Here is a 19,695-nt window from a genome sequence, read left to right on the forward strand (position 1 = left end):
TTCACTGAAGGGCGTAAAGAGGAAGGAGAGGGTTTCAGCTCCAGCCCCAGTGAGTTGAAAGCCTGGGAAGATGTTACCATTTCTACCTCCTTGTATCAGAGATGTCATTGGGTTTTCCGTATTCTAAGCAATAATATACTTTTCATAGGTGCTACACATGCTGTTGGGGAGTCTAGAATGTATACCACTTGAATGAAAAAAATTATATTTCTTTATGGCTATTGTGAACATGTTTTAAGTTTATAAATCACTACTGAACTCTAAAACTTAGAATTCTGAATTTGTTTCCATGATTTTATTTTTAAGATTTATTTACTTATTAGAGAGTGTGAGGAGAGTGAATCGTTGGGGTGGGGAGAGGGAAAGGGAGTCTGAAGCAGACTCTGCCGTGCTGAGCATGGAGCCTGACGTGGGGCTGATCCCATGACCCTGACATCACCATCTGAGCTGAAACCAAGAATGGGACGCTTTACTGACTGAGCCACCCAGGCACCCCATCCATGATTTGTTTTGTTTAATGCTGTAGAGACTATGTGCCCAAACTGTGAGCATTTACTCTCAAAATAGGTTTATTTAACCAATCTATGCCTTGTAGTCCAATAATGGTACCCCCAGGGTGGGAAAGGATCTTAAATAATCACATCTGATGGATGAATCACTTTTTCTACTGATAACATTTCTTCCAAATGTTACCTGAACCAAGATGAGTACAGCTGATGACAGAGAGTCCACTACTTTCTGGAGTCTTTGGGTACTTCACATGCCTGTACTGGTCAGAAATCTAAGTGTCCATTTTTGTTGACTTTGCGCTGTACCCAGTTAGGTAAATTGAAACCGGAAGCTAGGCTCTGCAGCCTGCTCACATTGTGGATCCTCTCTGGCCTCCGGTGCTAGCGTGGGGCCTGCACTGGGGTCTCTCCACCTCCATCTTCTGTGTGCTTGACTCCATTGGCTTCTCCAGGTCCTGGGACAAAGTGTGCAGCTCTGAGCTGAAGGCACCCCCTTTTCCTGCATGTCCACCTCATCATCCATGTTGGGGTTGGTGAGAGATGTGGGTGCCAGCTTTTCCTTGTTTGCCCCCACTTCATATCCAGCTGTCTTCATTGCCTGCCTACTTGACCTGTGGCAATTCCAGACTAAATAACCGACACAGCTCCTCCAATTGCATAAGATTGAATTCCTTTAATTTCTTATTTTATATCATCCATAGTGATGTGTGTTACTTCCCTCTGATCAAACTCTGACTAATATATGATTGAATTGTTTATTTTATTCCCTCCTCTGACACACACAGTCCAACGCATCACATACATTTTGAAGACAGCTATTGGTCTTTTCTTCCTATCAATAGTTGTCTTTTCTCTAGTTTAACACCTATAATTCCTTCAAGTATTCTTTATGTGACCTCATTTCCTCTTCTCTGCCATCATGATGACGACTCTTTTCTAGTTGTCCTCCATCCCTTTTATAATCTCCCCAAAATGTTGAATGCTGTTAACCAAGTGGTTTGTGACCAGCAGAGAGAGACTGTAGATAATTTGTTTGGCTGGATTAGCAAATTTACCAAAACAAAAGTCTCATTGAGTTGAATGGCTCAGAATATCCATGTGACAAAATGGTACCCACAAGGACACACTGGAACTCTATTTCATGGCATTTCTCCAATGTTTTCTTTCCCTGCTGCTCATCAAGACCTTCTGGGATACTGCATCTGTAGTTGTTGCCTGTCTTAGGTTTTGGTCAAAATGTGAAGTCAAAAGACTTGAGGTTAAATCCTGATGCTGCTGTTTTCCTAGCTTTGTTATTTGAAATGAATAATTTGCCACATGTCTCCATTTCCCCATTTGTAAAATGGAAAATAAAATGTTTGAACTTCTTGAATAGTTGTGCGAATAAAGAGTAATAGTGTCTATCAAGGTATTTGGGGGGAAAATAATGCATGATACAAATAATAGCTTTTATTTAGCAATCCTAAAATATAAATATTCCTTCTTTGGCTTCATCCAGGTCATTGGTTAAAAATGGTAAAGCCTGGGGCGCCTGGGTGGCTCAGTTGGTTAAGCGTCTGTCTTGGGCTCAGGTCATGATCCCAGGACCCTGGGATCGAGTCCCACATCGGCAGGGAGTCTGCTTCTCCCTCTCCCTACAACCCCCCCCCCCCCCCCCCCCCCCGCTCATGCTTGTGTGCTCTCTCACTCTATCTCTCATTCTGTCTCTCAAATAAGTAAATAAAATCTTTAACAAAGTGGTAAAGCCCTATGTCAATTGTCGTGTTATTTATGATAGCTAAGGTATGGAAGCAACCTTCATGTTCACTGATAGATGAAAAGGAAATGTACAGGTGCCTGGCTGGCTCAGTCAGTAGGCCATGTGACTCTTGATCTCACGGTCATGAGTTCAAGCCCCACGTTGGGCATGGAGCCTACTTAAATTAAAAAAAAATTGAAAACAAAAGGAAATGTGATATAGATACACACAGTGGAATATTACTCAGCCATAAAAAGATTGAAATCTTGCCATTTGTGATGTGGTGGACCTTGAGGTTATTATGCTAAGTGAATTAAACCAGACAGAGAAAGATAAATGTGATATGATTTCACTTATATGTCGATGCTAACAAAACAAAACAATAGCAAAGAGAAACAGACACCTATTTAGAACAAACTTGAAGGGGATTAAGAAGAACAAACTTCCAATTATAAAAGAAGTTACAGGAAGGAAAAGTACAGCACAAGGGATATAGTCAATATTATTGTATGTTGTGTATAACATCCACTGTTATAAACAACTGATAAATTGTTGAGCACTACATCTGAGACTAATGATGTACTATATGTTGGCTAATTGAATTTAAATAAAAAAATAAAATTATAAAAACATTGTATGTAATACAGTAATAATAATGAGCACTTCACAGTGTACATAATTGAATCACTATGTTGTACACCTGAAACTACTTTTAATATTTCATCATTGAACATAAAAAAATTCAAAAAATGGTGTAGCAAAAGGAGCAAGGACAAAAAAACCCCTATCTTTGGGGACCTTCCATGGAAGGTCACAGCATTGATTGGAGGTTGATGCTATTTTGGATCAACCGTTTATTAGTTTAACAAAGTACCCTAGCATTCAGCCCATATTTTTATACCTTGTCCGTTAAGTTGTCATGAGAGCCTTTGTCCAATCTCTTACTCAAGTCCAAGTACATTTTGTTCAGTGTATTTCCCTGATGTGCCAGGCCACTAGCCTTGTCAGAGAAGGAAATGAGGTTTGTCTTGTCCCTGTTGAACCCACACTGTGTGTCAGGATAGTTGCTTTCTTTTCTGAGTTGTCACAAACCATTCTTTTAACAGTTTGCCAAGAGCCTTGTCTAGGATCAACGGTATGTGCGCTGGTGGTGTGTATTACTGGGATTCTCTCTCTTTTTCTAGCGGTATCTGTGATCTTCCTCATCTTTAGTCTTCTGGCATCAATTCTGTTTCTCTATCAGTATTTATAAGAAGGGAAATTTAAGTGCAATTAACTTTTATTCGAGTCCAGATTGCATACACCTTGCCTTTCTGGTGCCTCATCTCATTTTTGCCAAGGTTGTCCTACATCCTCAGTTGCAATGAGGTGTGTTTACTATTATAAATTCAGAATAGTTAACATCCATGTAATTAAAAGAACTTTGGAAGGTATTCCTAAATATTATAAATGCATTTTAAAAATCTAGTGTTGCTGTTACTTCCTTTATCAAAGCAAAATCACCAACGTGAAGGGCAGTGTATGAAGAATACTGTAATCACATAATTTTATTTTTGGAAAAAAAAAAAGAGTTGGATTTTTTTCCCTCCCTAAGTGAAGAGGAGCTTGAAAGGAGCCCATTCAGTGGAATGTTTACTTGGCTCTGTTAGTGTGAACATGCATAAATGAGAAATGAATTGCTCTTAAGGTTTTGCCCTAGACAATAATACTAGGAAAACTGGCTATTTAGCTCCTTATGCTATGTATCAGACATTTTACATGTATTGCTCATTTATTACAATTATTCTGCAAGGTGTAGGGGTTTGCAAATTTTGGAAAGGAGACAACTGAGACCTAGGCAACTTTAGTAAATACTTAATAAAGGCCAAGCTGGAATTTGAATTTAGATCATCTGATTCCAGACCCACGGGGTTTTCTGTTACACCATATTGTAACTTTAAATGACATTTTCCATTTGACTTTAAAATTTTTTACTTCTTTAATATGATGACCACACTGAGCGACCTTTCATTTGGGCCATTCCATGGGAATTGTGTGAATAAAGCTGTTCCATTAATGAGTTGAGTGATGGTTGAGTTGGACTGCTTTCATACATTTAAGTATAAAGAAATTTACCAATGATGAAAAAGCTGCCTTTATCAATTGCTGGTCATAAGTGGAGATTGTGCTTTATTTATTACAAATCAATTAATGGCCCTTTCCTCTAACACCCCATCAATCAATGCATACAAATTTCCATTGATAAGGATACCTCACCAAAAGAATTCTCCTTTGTCATTTTGACAGGAGGTAGCTATAAAGGTGGATTAGTCCAGAATGCAGGAGGGAAATACCTGTAGGCTAAGGGCAAAACCTAATTTTGTAAAATTAAAATTGTCATAAGAACATTTCACGATCGATGATAACAAAAGGCTTTACTTCTTGTTCCCATAGTAAGGATTAATTTGCTTCTCCAACCTAAGAGTTGAAAACTACTTTTGTTTGTTCATTTCAGCACTCTTGCCCCATTGCCAGATGCTGTAGAAAGGCTCAAGATAGTGTCTGCTCTGTTTCCCAAGGCTTGGTTTGGAATTTAAACCATTTTAATAGGGAACTGTATAAGAAAATCTAGTGTAATGCCTGAAAAATGTACAGTTGCAGATCTGCATGAGGCCGTTTGCTGGCTCAGATACAAGGTTTCTGTAAGAATGGTCCAAAAGAATCTTTGGAAAGGAGACTTTTCATTAACACGGGCTCACCGGAGGAACGTTTGAGCCGGTGTGAGCACAGTCAAGCCACCACCCTGTGCACACAGCATGGCTAACAGCGTGCTGGAGTGCAGCGACGCAGAAGGTTAAAAGGTGAGACTGCAAACATGTGCGTGGTTAACATGCTCTACTTTGGGCCCTAATCATGACGTTTCCATAGTCTTTACCGAAATTCATTTTCAGAGAAATTTAAAAAGTGGACATTAAAAATCCTCTCTACTTAGTTGTGTGCTAAAAAGCAATCAGGGAACCTTTATGCTGCTTTCAGTTCATGTTTATCCCAGGCTAAAAAACTTTACAGCATTTGTAGCCCCTTCCTTCCAGAATGTTGCCTCGCTGTTTTGATTTATATAACTTATATTATGTGGGTTAAACCCTTGATTAGGAACGCATGTACATAAGGTTTACTTCTGAATCTTGCTGTTTAAATAGCTTTGGGAGAACAGTACTTTACTACATCGTCTTTACTAAGGACAGACCCTAAGCGTTTGCTGTTTTTCATTTTTAGAAATTTTGCAGTATTTCAAAGTTTACATCCTTTTTAGAAATAAAATAGTTTTGTAGGCTTGTTTCTCTTATATTTGGAAATCTTTGAAGAAAAGGTTTACCGTTTTATTTTATATAACTTTGATATATAAACCTTGATATTGGACAATCATTTTCTGGATATTTCTTTAAAAAAAAAATCTCAAATCCTAGTCTAGTTCAGTTTGCCCCAGGGTAAGGTTTAAGGTAGTTATTTGATCTATTGATAACACCTAGTATTTCTCTCTTAGAAGTAGAGCAATTAGTATTTGGTTTAGAAATTGTATGATATATTTAAAAACCTTTTATAATTCTAAGATTAGACTGTCAATGCTTTGGGTAAAAAATATTTGTGCAACTAAAAATACTTTGTCCATTTTCCACAAGTAGCAGCCAAACTTTCACCTAATTAAATAAGCTTTGTTTTTTTGCTTGTATCTGTTTACTTAAGCAATCCTATAAGTGACTGATATTTTTAATTCACATAGCCACAGTGAATGCAGCTATGTTAAAGTATGCTATTACTAACGTTATTCTAAATATGAAGACCATATGCTGAACCATCAAACAAGTTTCTCCAATGTAAAAGGGATTGAAATCATACAAAGTATATGTTCTCTGACAACAGCAACATTAAATCGGATATTAGTAACAGAAAGCCATCTAGAAAATTCCACCACATTTGGAAGTTGAACAACTCACTGCTATATAACCCATAGGTCAAAGAATGTATTTTGAAGTGTTAATAGTGCGTACCCAGTGTATCAAAGACGGGGATGCGGCTACAGCACCACTCAGAGGCTGATTTACTGCTTTAAATGGGCTGGTAGGGAAAAGAGGGTAGTTTTAAAAACATCAAAGTTGGTAAAATAATCGAGAAATGGAAAACAAAAACCACTGGAGTGGTTGCCCCTGTGGGACAAGGGTCATGACCCACAGAGAGGCTGCCAGTGTCCAGTTTGCTGAACTGATGTAGATTGGGAATAGGGGTGTCAGTTAGGTTTGAACTGTGTCCCCCCCGCCCCCACATTCATGTGTTGTTGTCTCAGCCCCCAGTTCCTCAGAATGTAAGCTTGATTGGAAATGAGGTCTTTAAAGAGATACTAAGTTAAAATAAGGTTTTTAGGTTGGGCCCTTATCCTCCCTGACTGGTATCTTTCTAAGAAGTGGAAATTTGGACACACAGAGGGGGTATCAGGGAAGCAAAAGCACGGGGACCACCATGAGATAGAGGGAGCAAGAGGAGAGCTGTACGTGTGTGAAGGAGAGAAGCCTCAGAAGACACCAGCCCTGCAGACACCTTGATCTTGGACCTCCAGCCTCCAGATCTGGGAGACGATACATTCCTGTTGTTGATGACACCCAGTCTGTGGTATTTTGTTACAGCCGCCCTGGCGGACTGATAGAGCATCCATATTTTAAAAAATTCTTTATTCTTACACGTGTCTTAAATGTTCTTGTATCTGTTCAGGACCATATGTCAATTATTATCAGTGCCTGGATAATATGCTACTGAGCTTAAATGCTGCCCTTCCGTGCCAGAGCACGCGAATGACGTGTTTGGGACGATACTTTTAATGTTTCAACTGAGGGGAGTAGCTGTGTGTAAATACTTGAATTGTGACGGCACCATCACTTGGGGTGATTTCATATACCTCTGAGTTGTGAGACTAAAGGTGAAAATGTAGGTAAAGCCCCGTGTATAACATGCCTGGCGTAATACGTGTTCACACTCATTGCTGGTGCTATTATTGATTTTGATGATTTCATTGTGGTTTGGTTTTCTTGAAAGGTGTAGGCTTCAGAACGAATCTCACGTGGTGGATCTTGGAAGAAGGTGGTGAGTTACATTTGGGGAGAAGGTGGCTTCCCGCTGACCTGAGGTGAAGACGTGGAGTAGGATTGTGAGATTGTGCACGTCCTCTTGGGGAGGGACGGAGGTTTCTGCCTCCAGCTTGGACACTGGTCTGCCTTTTGGGATTGTGCTGCAGCAACAGGTAACGAGAGACAAATTTCTTGTTTTAGGGCTGCTTCTTCCTTTAGGACCCATGTGTACTTTTCTGGAGAAAGGAAAAGGAGAGGAGGGAAGGGCTGGTGCTTTGGAACCAGTTTAGGTGGAAGTGTGTAGAGCTGAGTGGGGCCCAGGCTGTGCCGTGTGCGCGTGTGCACGTGGATTCTTATGACCAGGTGTACGTAGGTTGGCATTCGCCACGGGAATGATAGTGGTTGGCAAAAGGCTCTTGATTGAGGGGTGAAAAGAAGTGTATGTGGAGTGTACGTGTATTAGGGAACCATGGGAATTCAATAATTTTTTCCTAAAAACTCTGCCCCTAAATAGATCTCTCCAGCTCCTCTCTCCCTCTCCCTCCCTCCTTCCCTCTTTCTTTCTCCCTCTCTCCCTCTTTCTCCCCATCATGCTGGGATTCTAGAGTTAAAAACGTACTCGTTGGATTAAAGACATTGTGTTCTCTTCCAAGAATTTGTTTTTATATGATGAATATTCTTGGAAGGTAAGACTTGGCTCCCTGGGTGGGATCGACTCATCCTATTGCTTTGCCATATGGTGGCTGGACTGAGGGTCAGGATGGAGGAGTGTATCTGGAGAAGTGTCCATCAATTGGGCTGTGTAGTCTTCTGTTCGAGCACATACTCTTGGGGACTTCCTTCTCTTCCAGAGCACCATAATTTTGTGTTTTCATTTTGGTAACAATAATAAACTGGTCTAAATACATCCTGAATCATTTGAATGGTGATGTTGTAACAAAATCACCCCATGGAACTTCAGCACCTGTGTTTACATTTGTGCCTGCCCCAAGTAGTAGTCTTTGTTTCTGCTAACCATTGATTTATACAAGATGAGTTTCTACCAAGTTTAGGCTGGATGACATCCTTTTCTGATATAGTTTAATTGGAAGAGTGGTGGGAGAATTGAGCCACTTGGCTGTCCAGAGTAAGGCAAGCCCCTCTCCGCTTGAGAGACTCTTGGCTGTAGCTTTGGTGCTGCTGTCAGGCTGCAAGTGACTAATTAATTGTAGGACAACCTCCTCTATCTGGTTCAGTTAATACTGTTACATGGTGTTGGTTTCATAGCTTTTCTTGAATTTGTCTTATACATTTATTTTGGCTTTAGAGTTGTATACAAGCTTAAGGAGTTAATTCCTAGTGGTGGTTGGATACATATTTTGAAAATTTAATAAAATAACATGTCAAAACTGGGAAGATGAGTGGTCTGCTGTAGAGCAGAGAAAGTTGGGATGGGTGAGTGCCTGTAGTGAGGGATGCTTGGGGATGTGGGAAGGACGAGCTTATGCTAGATTGGATACTTGGGGGTTGAAGAGGACCTGGTAGGTCCTTTTGCAGGTATCCTGGAGGAATACAGGGGAACACAAAATCTGACCTACAGCTGGCACTCTGGGTGAGTTTTAAGTAATGGAAGAGCTTTCTCAGACAAATCTGACCTCTTCTGGAGTATTTAGAAACAAACGCATTTCTAAAGTGATTCATTATGAAAATTGAGGTCAGTGACCTCTGTAAAGAAAGGTAAAGTGGTGTCAGACCCATTCCATTTAGTTACAGGCCGGTCCACAGGCCATATGTGGGGTCATATGCTTGCATAGTGAGCAAATGCAGCCAGCAGCCCTTAGACAGGGAGGCAGAGGGACAAGAGAGAGCCAGAGAGCGTTGAGCCCTGTTCCCCACCTATTTGGTGGAGCTTCATTGCTAAGGCTGAATTCCCATGTTTATACTGCTATTGAGATAAAACTATTTCTGTGTCCTTTTTAGTTCTGCATTAACTAATCCCACTTGTAGATAGATTCAAAGATGAAACCAGCTTTATATCAAATTCTGGAAAGGGCGTCATGTCCCCAGGTGCTCCTATGGTTGATACATATTTTCAGGGAGAAACTTCAGCTGAATGATCTTATGCTCACTTTTAAGAGAACTGTAACCGTATGTCTAAATAAAATACCAAGGTCTTTTAAAAACAAACATCATTTGGAAAGTTAACATATTGCTGATTATCTCTAAGAAATACTACTACATAGAAATAACCATGATAGCACAAAATATGGGATTTTATGATTTCTGGGCCTTTTAGGACATTGGTATACAAGGCACACATGCATCCTGCAAAACTCAGGTGGCTTTATAGTACTAAGAATGTGCTAATCAGACCAAAATAAAATTTCAGAATTTCATTTTCTTAAATAATAGAATTACCACTAGATTTCATTACAGAAGATGTAAAATTGCTTTAGGTTCTATATATGTGAGTAAATACTTAGATTTCATTGTACATGTCATTACAAATATAATGAGAAGTTATGCTTTATATGTTACACGTATAATGAGAAAATTTTCAGTATATGCTATAATCCAAAACTATTTTCATTTTGCCTGTTTACCATTTAATCTGTTTTGTTCCTTAATTCTGTGGTGGGGAGAATACAGTGAGTGGAAATCAAGTCTTACCATATTCTGTGGAGGGGAGACCATGTCCTCATGGAGAGCGTTGGCTTGAACAAGCTGATTTGAAGCTGGGTTTCATTTGCCTCTTATGTTGTCATTTCCACTTTATATCAGCATTAAACACCAACAAGCGGGGCGCCTGGGTGGCTCAGTTGGTTAAGCGACTGCCTTCGGCTCAGGTCGTGGTCCCGGAGTCCTGGGATCGAGTCCCACGTCGGGCTCCCAGCTCAGCGGGGAGCCTGCTTCTCCCTCTGACCCTCTCCCCTCTCATGCTGTTTCTCTCTCTCTCTCAAATAAATAAATAAAATCTTTAAAAAAAAAAAAACACCAACAAGCAATTCTTCTCAAAGGAAAAGGGGAGAAATGAGACTTCTAGAAAGTGACTCACAGCACTGAAAATTTATACACAACATTTACTACAACAAAGTTAAGACATGAATGCAGTATGAGATCTAAAAATAAAAAGGAATATGATCTTGAGGTATAGTGAGCTATAGGAAAGAATTAAGGTATAGAGATGTGGGGCACCTGACTTCCTCAGTTGGTAGAGCATGTGATTCTTGATCTTGGGATTGTGAGTTCAAGCCCCATGTTGGGCATAGAGTTTACTTCAAAACAAAACAAAACAAAAATCCAGGATCCCTGGCTGGCTGAGTCAGTAGAGCATGCAACTCTTGATCTCAGGGTTGTAAGTTTGAACCCCACATTGGGTATAGAGATAACTTAAAATTTTTAAAAAGAAAACCCAAGACATAGAGATGGGGAAAGATAGAATAAATAACGAATAACTGGAAATGTTATTAAGTAGGTTTGAGTTTGAGATCTTTCCTCAAGTGACATCTATTAAGACTTTGTTAAACTAATTTACATTTATTCATAATGGAAGAACTTGTGAATGTATTGTTAAGAGTTTTTCAGCTCTAATAAGATGAAAATGTATGCACCCCCTTTTTTCCCATTAACATTAATGTGTTAAAGAATCATTAAAACATAAATTTTTCTTTTGTGACTTTTTCCTTTCATCAAGGAAAGAGAAAAACGTTGATACCTTTCATGTTCAAAGTTTTCTACATGAGGCTAAAACCATGTGAAGGTAAAGACATAGTAAATGTGTGTAAATTAATGACCGTGCAGTACAAATATACAGCTTCCACAGGTAGGCCATAGCAGAATTGTAATTTAGATTGCCTAGTGGATTTCTCAGTGATGGTGTTTGCCTAAAGTTCTAATTTTACCTTCCCTGCAGGTGGTAGGTAGGACTTATGGATTGCAAATATTTATTACTAATAAACACCCATAGCAAGCCCTTTCTGTTGCTTCTGCAATAAGTAATCCACACAACAACGTGGTCTAACATTAAGGGTAGCACAATGGAGGTTTATATGTGTGCTGACTTAGTGATTGCAGTACCAGCCTTCAGGTTAAATCTTTTACTTAGATCATAGGGATATAATAGTGTTAACATATATTGCATACTGTGTACTAAGCAACGTTGTCAGGGTGTCCTGGGGTCATCATATTGAAACTTCACAGCAATATAATGGGGTAGATCATTATTTTATCCCCATTTGTCAGTTGAGGAAACTCAGTGAAGGTCAGAAGGAATCTGCCCCCAGTCAGATCGGAGTAAGAAATGGAGTCCGGGTTTGCGCCTAGATCACTTGCTCCAGGGCTTTTAATCAGTCCTCCTTACAGCTTCCTATGGAAGTTTGGGTGCTCCTTTATGTAAGCCGCAGAACTGTGATTCTAATTTTGGAATTACATAATGAGCTGCTTTTACAGTGTTTTAGCTGGTCTATATTTAATGGTATATTGATCTTTTTACCTGGTTAAGAAAATGTAATAGTTGACTATTAGGCTAGTCATTTTCCTGAGTGGTTTTTCAGATGTCATACTGGTATATATGTATTGTATTCTCTCCAGGTGTATTATCTAGTTACTTTGAAATCCAGTATTCTTTGTGAATCTTCTGCACCTCAGACTTCAGTTAGTTTCCTTGGTTTGATTTGCTAAAATTGGATACTGCTACAAATGAACTTATTTCTTCCATAGAGATGGGTATGCCATATCATTGCTATGTGTTTAGCTAGGCTTGTGTCACCTGAGGTCCCCTGAAAGGGAGAGAGCCACATGGATATCGTGGTTAGGGAATAATATAAGACTTTGTATATACAACATAAATATATCTGACGTTATGAATTTTGATGTACAGAGTAGAGAGTAAGGAATGGACTTAAGGATCCCAGATGGGATGGAAATCCCAACGCTACTCACTTTTTTAAAGGTCTGAGCATGTTCCATGTATATTAAGTCATCCTTAAGGAATTCCTTTGAGATGTTGATTTGTAGACCTAAGTTGATGATATGCTTTTGATAATATCTAAACCAGGCCAAAAGATTTTCTGGAGAGTAAAAATAAGCACAGTTAAGAGTTTTGAGTCATTCTAGTGTCAGTCTGTTAATTAATGCTTGAAACCAAGTACAGCATTGCAATACCATTTGAATGGCTACTGGCATGGGTTTTCTAATCCATCAGCATTTATGTATAGGGTATCTACTCTGTTGGAGCAATATTAGGTATTGTAGGATAAACTAAGAGCTTTTAGAGCCTATTCTCAGCCAGTCCCTGGGTAGTTGGGTGACCAGATATCTGTATAGCAAATATGTACTCCTAATACAGGTAGTAGGTAGTCCCAAGCATGTACCTATTTTATTTGGGTAACCTATTCAGGGGAAAGAACAGATGACATTATATGGAAGAGACATAGGAGGGATTTGGGGGGATTAAGTTGAATAAAATTATTGAAGGCAGAAATTCTACCTTTGGGAATGGTCTGAACAAAACAGTGGGGCAAATGTCTGTTGAGGACATGGGGAAGAGATTATTTCACTGGAGGAGAGGCTTCTGGGGGGGAATCTGAGATGTGAGATCTACATTGCTCATCAGAGTTGTGAATGTTTGTTATGATTAAGGGTAATTTGGGGATGGATGCATACATTTAATGCTAAACTCAGGAATCTAGAGCAACATTTCTGAAACTGAATTCTTGATCCCCCATGAAGTATTAGGTGAAATGTATTCTTTGATCATATAAATATAGGCATTTAACAAACTTTCTGTGGACTTTTCAAAGTCTTGAATTTACTCATGTATATGGTGCATTCCCAGGAAGGAAGGATCATAGCATGCTATGGGTCTCACACTTTGAGCACAGAATCCTTGTTTCCTAGAGAACTCATGAGCAGCTACCCTGTGTGCTAGTTTTGTGTTTTATGCTGTTTGGAAAAGATGGTCTTAAATTGTTCTGTGTTGTGATGAGGCATTAAGAAACTGTCTGAAGTGGGCAGTAATAAGGAAGTATGACCTCTTAAGGCAGCCTGCTGTTTTTAAGTTTAGTAGGCATAGATCTAAGCAGCTAAAATTTTTATTTTATTTATTTATTTTTTCAAAAGATTTTATTTATTCATTTATTTAGAGGGAGAGTGCATGGGAGCAGGAAGAGAGGCAGAGGGAGAGGGAGAGAGAGAATCTCAAGCAGACTCCCTGCTGAGTGTGGAGCCTGATGTGGGGCTTGATCTCAGGACATTGAGGTCAGGACCTGAACTGAAACCAAGAGTTGGATGTTTAACTGACCACCCAAGCACCCTGAAGATTTTTAAAGTAAGGTCCCAAGATTTTATGGAATCCCGAAGTCACTTATAGGAACTAATTTCAAGGTATATTTTAAATTTGGGTGGGTTTTTTTTTTTTTTTTAAGTGCTGAGTTTCTGGCTTCTGCTGTTCTCATTGACACTGAGTTTAAAAGACTCTTTCCTTGTTGTTTGTATTTATTCAACTACATTGGCATTACTTTGGGTATTAGGTGCTATTAGAGGGTGTATGGTCTGAAAGAGAGAAACATGGCCACCCACATTTCCTGTTTTATCCCCCACACCCACCATGGTGTTGACGGAAGGACTCATTAGAACCTAGAATAATGGATAAGGGCATGGTGGGGCTATGGTGGTTTCCAGTCTCCAGGAGCTGTTGATAAAGCTTTTAATGCTATTTCCAGCACCCCACTTCTAAAACTCCATTTGGATTTGTCCTGGTGGAGCCACGTGATCTAATACTTGTGTCCTGTGTTGTCAATTCTTGATTATCACAGGATCATACAAGATTGGATCCAAAAATCATTTCCTCGGGGTGCCTGGGTGGCTCAGTCGTTAGGCGTCTGCCTTAAGCTCAGGTCATGATCCCAGCGTCCTGGGATCGAGCCCCACATCGGGCTCCCTGCTCCGCGGGAAGCCTGCTTCTCCGTCTCCCACTCCCCCTGCTTGTGTTCCCGCTCTCGCTGTGTCTCTCTCTGTCAAATAAATAAATAAAATCTTTAAAACAAAACAGAACAAAAAATCATTTCCTCTTCTGCCCATATTTGAAATAGAACACATGGAAAATTACATTTCATCAATAAAATCCTTGGTTGCTTTTTTTCTCTGCCTTTCAATAACTATGTTTGGAGGCATTTTCTCCTTTAAGTTTTGAAATAAGGTAGCAAATAAATGTCTTAGATAAAGCTAGCCAATTGAGAACATTTGATCCAGAGAAATGTTAGGAGAATCAAAAATACAATTAATTGGATTGTTACTTGTGAAGGGCTTCAGTTAAAATCTATTCTTCACAAATACATGACAACTTTCATTAAAAATTGATGTTTCAACCTGTATGATTATGATCATGTACTGGATCTTGTGTAATTCCTTTAAACTCAGATTTAGACTGCAATCAGGGATGATGGGAGGAAGATTTAGGAGAGTATAAAGTGCAAAATAAATCCTGAAGTTATCTTAAAAGCAACACTGTATTTACTCCAAACTCTACTTTAAAAAGTAGATAAGCATGTCTCTTAGGAGAATCGCTTTTTTCGAGAGTGGATGCTTACCATTTGTCTTTCAGTATAGCTCATTTCATTTTTTTGTCACCCTAAATGGTCAAAAGTTTCTACATCCAAGTGGAATCTTTTTTATTTAAACTGTCTTCAGAAAGTGTGTGTGGGGGGGTGTGTGTGTGTGACTATTTTCGTTTGTTTGTATCTGGTACTCTTGGAGATTTTTGAAATAATCAAAAAACACTTAGGTCATAGATAATGTTTACTGTCTTTAAACAATAGTTTACTTTTTTTGTTTTTTAAATAGTAGATGTGGTGTTGGCACATGTATTTGAGAAACAGCATAGACAGCGTGCAGATTGAGTGTGGGACGCTGGAATCCTACCGCTTAGATCCAAATCCTGACCCCACCACATACTAGGAATGTGATTTGGGGTGACTACCTCACTTTGTGTCTTGGATTCTCCTTACATGAAGTGGGATTGGTGATAGCAGTACCAGCTGCATGTAGTTTTGTGAGGATATTTAAGGGCTTAAAATAGTAAGTACCAAGTACATCATAAACAATAAATAAATGTTGGCCATTATGACTAAATAAATTAATAAATATTAGACATCTTTTTATTTAAAATGGTTTTCCTTCTATTTTTGGTGGGTTACTGCAGGCAGAGGAGGAAATGAGACAGAAGAGCAGTACAGTGTTTTTGTGTGTAATATAATGACCTTAATGGGAACATCTTTAACGGGAAGATAGGACTTGATTGTTACATGTGTTTATATGTATTCAGAAACTGTATCATTGCCCTACCAATTAATGACAAGCGCCAGAACCCTCAGTCTCTGTAGTTGTAGAAATGACTTCTAGCTTTGTGTTCCTTACCAGAGGTTGAAAACAACCCAAGAGAATATTTGATTTACTTTCCTAGTTTCAGAAACCTTCTTTGGCTCTTTGACCCTGAAGCTCACAATGTTTAGGGTCCTAAGAAACCTTAAAAACATATATGTAAAAGGTTATTATCATTGTCAATGTCATGGAGGGGGCAGGCAGTAAAAATACGAGACCACATACCTGTCGGTGACATTACTTTTATTTATTTTTTTGTCCTGGTGTTAGTGATTAAAATCAAATTATTAGGTAGCCATAATTTATTTTCATAGCGGAGTTCCACAGAACTCTACTGGATGTCATTATTGACCATGACATTGAGCTTGATATTTTAGGATGACTTTTGCTTGTTAGATGTTTCTCTTTGAAATATTTTGAGAAGTATATTCTCTGTATAAGCCCAACCTCATCTCTGAAGTATTTCCAAGTTCTTTGGTTTAGGATTTTTCCTGATAGTTTGCCACTAAAATCAGAAGCTGTGATGTGTTTGAGAAGTTCCAAAACCTTTCCATCCCATAGCTTGTACTCATCCTGATGAATCTCAGGCTAGCGGGGGGAGTGGCTTGCATTCTGCCCAGAGACTGGACACTTGAGCATTTTGGTGAGGAGTATAGCCTCCACTGCTGTAGGGCACAAAGGAGTCTTTTTCTTTTCTTTTCTTTTCTTTTTTGTACCTGGTGGGCATACATTTTCTTTCGCAGATAAATCCGTGTCTTTTTTCCTCTCTCCTTTTTCCAGGTGGTCCGTATTAGTGAACATACTGTTTTTTGTTTCCTCTTTCTAAGATCCACACCTGCTGCCCCAGCAGCGTCTAACTGGATGTCCTCTGCAGATTTAACAAATGTGTCATCTTTTCCATCACCTGGTCAACCCCGGGATCGCCACCGAACATCCTTCTCCACCGCTCCAATCCCTGGATCTTGATCTCTGTTGTCCATTCCACCAAATGTCCTCAAAAGGGAAAAGGCTAATGGTAAGAATTCTTTTCCGCTCTTCTTTGGCAATTTATTTACTTTTAAGTGGTGCCAGTGTGCGATTTCTCTTATGAGTGGGTAGTATGAGAATAGTTCACAAATGTTGATTTTGAATATTAAAATTTTCTCAATCTTTTTTGGATTCCTTGGTGGTGATGGGTCAGGAGGAAGAAGATGAAAGAGCACATGACAGATAACCTTTTTCAAATGTGCAAACATTTGTAACATTCTGACCTTCAGATCCCAGCATTCATTGGCTTCTGGACCCACCAGTACCTTAAACTCAGTACAGCTAGAGACTCATCTGTTCTACTATAACCTTTTCCTTTCAGTCTGGTATTCAGAGATTGGCATTGTCCTTAATCTGCTGCCCCCATGTTCTACCATTCACTCATTCCCTGTGCGAGTAACTTGTCCTCTAAATATTCACCAATCTGCCACCATCATCCCACTGTTCTTTTTTTTTTTTAACATTCTTAGTTTATTGATCCTCTGACGAAAAATCTGCACAACCACCACAGATAAAGCCACTGCAGCATCTTTACTCCTTCCGTTGTCCAATCTCCAGCTCACTTCTTTTTGCCAGCACCAACATTGGCTTTTGCAGTCCCCCTGACTTTCTTCATTCTGTTCTTGCGTTCCTTTCGCTGTTTTCTTAATGTCTTTTTCTTCTCATACAGGCCATGTCTTGCATGTCTGTGTTTGGGTTCATTTTTCTTTGCATAATCCAAGGAATCATATATCATGCCAAAGCCGGTTGTCTTGCCACCACCAAAATGGGTTCTGAATCCAAACACAAATGTGACATCTGGTGTGGTCTTGTACATTTTGGCTAGTTTTTCCCGAATTTCTGTCTTAGGTACTGTTGCCTTTCTGGGGTGAAGAATGTCAATGACCATCTGTTTCCGCTGAAGTAGTCGGTTAGTCATGAACTTCCTGGTCCAGATAGTTACTGTGTTGTTCATGATGGCGGCCAAGCTTCAGGCAGCCGGGGAGGAAAAGAGCTCATCCCACTCTTCTGTCTGCCCTCTATCTTCTCCAACCGTGGCTCATTCAGTCACCTTCTTACTGGGTTGTTAGGTTACTGTGGATATTACACCTTGCCTCCTCCCTCCTGAAATGGATCTTTTTGAGTTTTATGTTTTGACTAAAGAGCACATGGCAAGCTTTTTAGCATTTCATGTTTCATTTCCGTAATTGTCCCATATCTGGATCCATTGAAGTGTTTGTTTCTAGTCCTGGTCTAGTTCCTGAGTCTCTCTTGATTGAGCCAAGGTACATGTAAATGTTTTCCATCCCTCTCTTCCATATCCAGTGGGCATTTAAAATTACATGACTATCCTAGGCCAGAAAGTTGGGGGCTCAGTGATTACCTCTGAGTTGCTGTATCTTTTATTGTCCCCTTTACTATTCAGACCCAGTTCCCTTCCCTTGTGTGTCATTGTTTGGTGGTTATGATTTGCAGTTCTTCCATCCATTTTGTACTGACCCAATTGGGGCTTTTACCCAGGTCCCATTCCCTAATTTTTGGCCAGTTACTTAGTTTCATTATCTAGCTTTCTTTCCTATGTGGCTTTAGCTTGGACATCAACTTCTTGATAGTTGAGGTGCATTCCATCTGAGTCATTCTTAGCAAGACTGGTAATTGTGATACCCAAAAGCACTTGGAGAGTAACTCCTTGTGCCCTGGTTCTTGCTTCTTATGGTCACTGTAGCAAATTTCTGCAAACTTAGTGGCTTAATACAACAGAAATTTAGGCGTTCACAGGGTCACACTCCCAACACGGGCCTATGGGAGAATCTGTTCCTTGTCTTTTCTTTCTTTCTTTTAAATTTAAGATTTTTTATTTATTTATTTGACACAGAGAGATAGAGAGCACAAGCAGGGGGAGCGGCAGGCAGAGGGAGAGGGAGAATCAGGCTCCCCGCGGAGCAAGGAGCCCGATGTGGGGCTCGATCCCAGGACCCTGAGATCATGACCTGAGCCGAAGGCAGCCGCTTAACGACTGAGCCACCCAGGTGCCCCTGTTCCTTGTCTTTTCTAGCTTCTGGTGGCTGCTCACATTCTTTGGCCTGTGGTTGCTTCACACCAGGATCTACCTCCCTGGCCACACTGTATTCTCCTTTTGCCTCCCTCTTAGGAGCATCCTTGTGAGTACATTTAGGGTTCAGCTGGATAATCCAGAATAGTTTCCCCATTTCCAGGTACGTAACTGCATCTGCAAAGTCTTTGCCATGGAAGGGAACATGTATAGTTTCCAGGAATTAGGACCTGTTATGTTCGGAGGCCATTATTCAGACTACTACCCTGTCTTTTTTTTTTTTTTTAATTTTATTTTATTATGTTATGTTAATCACCATACATTACATCATTAGGTTTTGATGTAGGGTTCCATGATTCATTGTTTGTGTATAACACCCAGTGCTCCATTCAATACGTGCCCTCTTTAATACCTATCACCAGGCTAACCCATCCCCCCACCCCTCTCCTCTCTAGAACCCTCAGTTTGTTTCTCAGATTTCATAGTCTGTCATGGTTCATCCCCCCCTCCGATTTCCCCCCCTTCATTTTTCCCTTCCTATTTTCCTCTTTTTTTTTTTTTTTTTAAACATATAATGTAATATTTGTTTCAGGAGTACAGGTCTGTGATTCATCAGTCTTACACAATTCACAGCACTCACCATAGCAAATACCCTCCCCAATGTCTGTCGCCCAGCCACCCCATCCCTCCCACCCCCCACCACTCCAGCAACCCTCAGTTTGTTTCCTGAGATTAAGAATTCCTCGTATCAGTGAGATCGTATGATACTTGTCTTTCTCTGATTGACTTATTTCATTTAGCATAATACCCTCTAGTTCCATCCACGTGGTTGCAAATGGCAAGATTTAGGTTTTTTTTTTTTTGATGTGTGCATAATATTCCATTGTGTGTGTGTATATATATATATATATATATATATATATATATATACACACC

At 39.7% G+C, this 19,695-nt stretch overlaps 1 protein-coding gene and 1 long non-coding RNA gene across 7 annotated transcripts in view; one reads left to right on the top strand and one right to left on the bottom strand.

Annotated features, from left to right (window-relative positions):
- LOC116645021 overlaps positions 1–19,695 on the top strand; it is a 256,157-nt gene that overhangs the window by 114,097 nt on the left and 122,365 nt on the right. For 5 of the 6 annotated variants that reach the window (XR_004301868.1, XR_004301869.1, XR_004301867.1 and 2 more), the window contains one exon: positions 16,529–16,716. The exons of the other annotated variant lie outside the window; for it this stretch is intronic. This is a non-coding gene — a long non-coding RNA (uncharacterized LOC116645021). The remainder of the gene's footprint in view (positions 1–16,528; positions 16,717–19,695) is intronic. 6 annotated transcript variants of the gene reach the window in all.
- On the bottom strand, positions 17,175–17,756 carry LOC116645019 (40S ribosomal protein S24-like). The gene has a single exon (XM_032424959.1). It carries the CDS (start codon positions 17,680–17,682, stop codon positions 17,287–17,289), a length of 396 nt encoding a protein of 131 aa, XP_032280850.1. The 5' UTR covers positions 17,683–17,756; the 3' UTR covers positions 17,175–17,286.

The sequence above is a fragment of the Phoca vitulina genome, unplaced genomic scaffold (assembly GCF_004348235.1).
Source record: "Phoca vitulina isolate PV1807 unplaced genomic scaffold, GSC_HSeal_1.0 scaffold31, whole genome shotgun sequence".
In the NCBI taxonomy this organism is placed as follows: Eukaryota; Metazoa; Chordata; class Mammalia; order Carnivora; family Phocidae; genus Phoca; species Phoca vitulina.